Source organism: Phyllobates terribilis, unplaced genomic scaffold (genome assembly GCF_046119375.1).
Source record: "Phyllobates terribilis strain yellow unplaced genomic scaffold, ASM4611937v1 Scaffold_7__3_contigs__length_470593459, whole genome shotgun sequence".
NCBI lineage: Eukaryota > Metazoa > Chordata > Amphibia > Anura > Dendrobatidae > Phyllobates > Phyllobates terribilis.
Genome location: NW_027362767.1, coordinates 86255929 through 86260888, shown reverse-complemented (window position 1 = coordinate 86260888; position 4960 = coordinate 86255929). Strand labels below are relative to the sequence as shown.

Sequence of the window (4960 nt, the reverse complement as noted above, 5' to 3'; positions counted from 1 at the left end):
CGATGTTTTGATCGCCCGTTATTGCATTTTATTGCAATGTTGTGGCGACCAAAAAAACGTAATTCTGGCATTTTAGATTTTTTTTCTCGTTACATCGTTTACTGATGTGATTAATTATTTTTTTATATTGAAAGATCGGTCGATTCTGAACGCGACAATACCAAATATGTGTATGTGTTTTTTTGTTTTTTTTTAATGGGGCGAAAGGGGGGTGATTTAAACTTTTTATATTTTTTTTTTAATTTTTTTGAAAAACTTTTTTTTTCACTTTTTGCTTGCTTCTATAGTCTCCATAGGAGACTAGAAGCAGCACTTGTCTGATCGCCTCTGCTACATAGAGGTGATCAGCAGGTCACCTCTATGTAGCAGAAATGCTCCTGTGCTATGAGCGCCGACCGCTAGGTGGCGCTCATAGCGATCAGCTCATGACAACCACTGGAGTCTGCTGCAGACCCAGGGTTGTCATGCCCACGCATCGGTGGGCGTGGTAAGTGCTGCGCTTCTGGCGCGGCGATGTTAAATGCCGCTGTCAGAGATTGACAGTGGCATTTAACATGTTAACAGCCGCTGGTGGATTGCGATTCCACCCGCGGCTGTTGCGGGCACATGTCAGCTGTAATAATCAGCTGACATGTGCCCTGTTCAGTGTGGGCTCAGCGCCGGAGCCCGCGCTGAACAGGGAGTGACAGCCTGGTGCGTTCTATTACGTACCAGGCTGTAAAGGGGTTAAAAACATTTTTCAAGCTGCTGTTATAAAGTATTCTAATTTACTGAGATAGTGACTTTTGTGTTTTCATTGGCTGTAAGCCATAATCATCAACATTAACAGAAATAAACACTTGAAATAGATCACTCTGTTTGTAATGACTATATAATATAGGAGTTTCACTTTTTGTATTGAAGAACTAAAATAAATTAACTTTTTGATGATATTCTAATTTAGTGAGATGCACCTGTAGTTGCCAAACATGCCTTTGGTGAAACCTCACTGGTGACTGGACAGAAGACGGGACCAAAGCAGGACTGCACATCAGGACAGGTAAAGGCCCAGTGAGGAATAATTACTTTTTTTCTTTTTTTCTTCATCAGCTTCCCTTCCTCTACAATTGAGCAAATTTCAACTAAAGAAAATCATTAAACAGTTGCATGCAGGCAAATTCGAATGTTTTGTATAATTTGAGACTAATTCGATTCACTTCGCACTGATTTGCTTATCTCTCTGCCTCTTTTTGTACAAAATTAGGAAGAAAAATACAGCTACTTATTTCCACTTTCCACCTGTTGAAAAACTGCAACTCTCAGCATATCCTGACAGTCTTGCTGGAAATTGTGGTAGTCTTATAAAAGATGTGAAGTGCCAAAAGTTGGAGATGCATTCTGAAAGCATGTTGTGTAAACCTTCACCCACATCAATTTATGTAATCCCCCGTAGTGAAACCCACTCATTTTCCGACAGGTTTAAATGCATTATTACATTTTTATTACCTACAGATCCATAGGATGCATAAAGAATAGTTCATGAAGTCTGTCCCTATTCTCAGGCTTAACCACCTGCGCTGGGCATGAAAATACAGCAATGAACATAGCAAAACAATACAGGGATTGACCACTACTTTTTTTTTTTATTAAAAAAGAAGCCCATTGGGATATTAAAACTCCAAAAAACTATACTCCCTTTACCTAACCCCAGCCACTGCACATTGCCGTTGTCTGTGTCCACTACCGGTCTCTTCACTTCCTCTTCCGGCTGAGGATATCACACGATTGGCTGCAATGGTCATGTGATGTCTCCAGCTGGAAGAGGAAGTGAGGAGACTGACTGGGGACACGGGAGACAAAGTGGCAGGGGTCTGATAGTTGACTATATCCTTTGTTTAATATCTCCACGGGGTCATTTTTAAGATAAAATAGTGGGGAAAAAAACTTTTAAGCACTTGTATTTTTTACAGAATATTGTAGTGTATAAAAACTAGAAGAAATGTCTCACACTGAATCCGATTTTCCAGGAACAATGATACCCTTGTCCATGGACCAAGTCTGGTATTGCAATCTAGCCCCTTTTTATTGAGCTGCAATAGCAAAAACAATCCATAACTTGGGTGGCATTTTTTTGGAAAAGTAAATGATTATTTTTTAATATTAAAAACCATGTTTTCAGAGCTCTTGAAAATTCAAGAGCCATAAGATAAATGTGGGATTTAACAATAGCAGATGCATCTAGTAGCAAACAGAATACATAGCACTAGTAAATCACATGATGTGTCCATACAACCTGTGGAAAACGAGAAGACATTTTTTTTGTCAATGCATACAAATATACATACAAACACACAATTGTATTGTACTCAATACATACAAACACACAATTGTTATGTACACCGTTGTACACCCCCAAGCAGGAAGTCGCTAAACTGATTTTTATTTTTCCATCAATTTTTTTACTTTCTGTTCCCTATTGTCCATAAGAATTTTTTTTTACTGTCTACGTGGTTGGCGACCCTGTTTATAGTTCTCCAATGCACTGGCAGTAATGTAAAATGTGCCAGTATCATGCCATCTCCGCCATGTCCTGAGAGTCTCCTTCTTCATCACTGGAGTTATCAGTGGAGTCTGTATCACTGGCCTCAGGCTCTGCCACAGGAATTATAGATTTTTTCCTCTTAGGCTTCTTCTTTCTCACACACATTTGTACTCCACCCCATACGAGCATTATTAATATCCCTAAAGCCACCAATCCCAGAATTAAAGGTATAACCAGATTCTCAAACAAATTGTCATAATCATAGAATGGCAAGCTGGTGGCAACCTGGACCACTGCACTTGTTGACATTGCCATAATGGAGGTATTAATTGTGCACTCTGCTTTGTCACAAGAAGTTTGATGGTCCCCACAGACACATGAGATATTACTAGATGTTACACACTGACCTAGGCAGTTTTCACTTGTGTTTTCTTGGCAGCTTCTCAGGCCGTAACCTCCTCCCTTATCATCCATTTGCCCACAAAAGCAGTATGTGTCATTGCATGAATATGGAATATTCTCCACCTCACACGTAACGGTCTCATTGTCTATGAACTCTCGGCATAGCACATTAATTGAAGGAGGAATCATCTCTGTTGTTTGGGTCGGGAAGGATGTGAGCTCCATAGGTTGGGTTGTGGGTGCAGTAGAAGGCAAATCTTCTATTGGAGTGAATTCTGTAGGAAAGCGACAAATTGAGGGAAGCCTCCTGGTACATTTGTCATTTTTCCAAAACCAAGTGATGTTCCCAAATCCAGTGTTGGTGGTACTCAATCTGCTTTGTAAAATGACACATCTCTTCTTTGTGGTACATGTTTTTTTAGGAATTTTATCCCATTCACTGACCTGAGTTTCTTCTTCTCCAGAAATCCAGATGAAGCCATAAAGGTTTTTGTCTTTAACAATGCATGTTTTCTCTGGCTGGTAAAGTCCAATCCAGAATTCACTGAAATTTCTCCGATTCTGAAATTGAGTTGCAAACTGCAATATTTCTCTCTTTTCCTGCTCGCTTTTCATGGTGGTGAGAGATCCTTTTGGCCCACAGTTCAGATTTGCATCAGTAAATGTCAGTTCAGTGATGATAATTGTGTAGCAGTTCCCAGTTGGGTAGCAGCCAGGCTTATTCCCACGATACATGGGTGCAAATCCCAGCCACACAGCGAGAAGCAGGATCCACGAGAGCTTCATACCTAGCTTTTCTCACATAACATACTGGCTGAAATTTCTCCCTGCTCTCCTTGATATGTTTCTTTCCAGGAAACTAGTGAGGATATGACTGTTCCACTTAGGAACAAAACGGAGCAACAGGAAACATGATGTAGTGTAACGCGCTAAATGGAATGCATGAGTTAAGAGTATTTGTACATCTAATGTGGGACCCTTTGCATGTTTTTAAAGAAGGGTGAAGCTACTTTTGGAAACTATATATAAATACTGTATTACTTTTATTATAATGTGTATAAAAAATATGCATAATTGATGTGTTCAGTACCTGCTGATCATACAGACATGAATAGTGCTACACAGGCGTCTCTCCACTCACCTGGAAGAAGCAAACTACTAATAAATCTTGCAAGGTGCTTCTTCTGTTTTACTGACCAGAAGGAGAAACTGCATGTAAGCAGCCAGAAATAGAAAGCTCAAATACATTCCCTCTTTTAGAGGTGGAAATGGGCCCTCCTAATCACTGGGCCAGGGCCGGCCCGAACGTATAGGCGAACTAGGCGGCCGCCTAGGGCGCCGACCCTAAGGGGGCGCCAGAGAAAAAATAGAAAAAATGATAAAAAATCTTTTCAAAAGGCAAAAAGTTTTAGGGATGGAAAGAAAAGTGTACATAATTTTTTTTACCATAAATTTAAAAGAAAAACCGTTGAGCTTCAATTTACACACGGAAAGGAGGCGCTAAACTACGGACGTGAGTCGTTTGCATCGTCTGCTGACAGGTGTTTGATCCCGCGCGTTTATTTTGCTCCTAAGTTTTCAAATGTTGGCAAAGCAAAGCAAACAACCAAAAATGCACACACTACACTAAGCGGGCGCCCGAGAGAAAAAAATACGTATACTTAAAAGGTAGGTGTACCATATGGCCTATTTATACGTAGTTTGGACTTTAGGTACTAGGTACTAGTTGGCGATTATATTGATAGATGTCATCAGCAGTCGATGCGGTTAGTGGGAGGAGTCTGTTTTGACGCATTGGCGTAGACTGCCTGGACTGCCAGTCAGGCCAGCTAAGGCAAGGGAGATAGTATCTACGTTTTTTGCATATCGGCGCGCGCGCGATTATAATATTTTTGAGGTATGTCTCTACTGTTTGCATGCTTTATCATGTGAGCCATTGCTGTTATTTTGTATATTCATTAGATTCATTGTTCCATGAGGTTTCATGAATGCAAATAGAAAATAGGAGGTTTTTAGTAAATTTTTGGCCTAGGTTCT

At 40.3% G+C, this 4960-nt stretch overlaps 1 protein-coding gene across 1 annotated transcript; it reads right to left on the bottom strand.

The window, feature by feature from the left end:
* Positions 1–1065: 1065 nt before the first annotated feature.
* LOC141153787 (uncharacterized) lies at positions 1066–3793 on the bottom strand. Its single transcript, XM_073638929.1, has one exon. It carries the CDS (start codon positions 3707–3709, stop codon positions 2549–2551), a length of 1161 nt encoding a protein of 386 aa, XP_073495030.1. The 5' UTR covers positions 3710–3793; the 3' UTR covers positions 1066–2548.
* Between the last annotated feature and the right edge of the window lie 1167 nt (positions 3794–4960).

Coding starts and splice junctions, on each gene's coding strand:
- LOC141153787 (XM_073638929.1), bottom strand. CDS start 3,709: ATGAAGCTCTCGTGGATCCTGCTTCTCGCTGTGTGGCTGGGATTTGCA.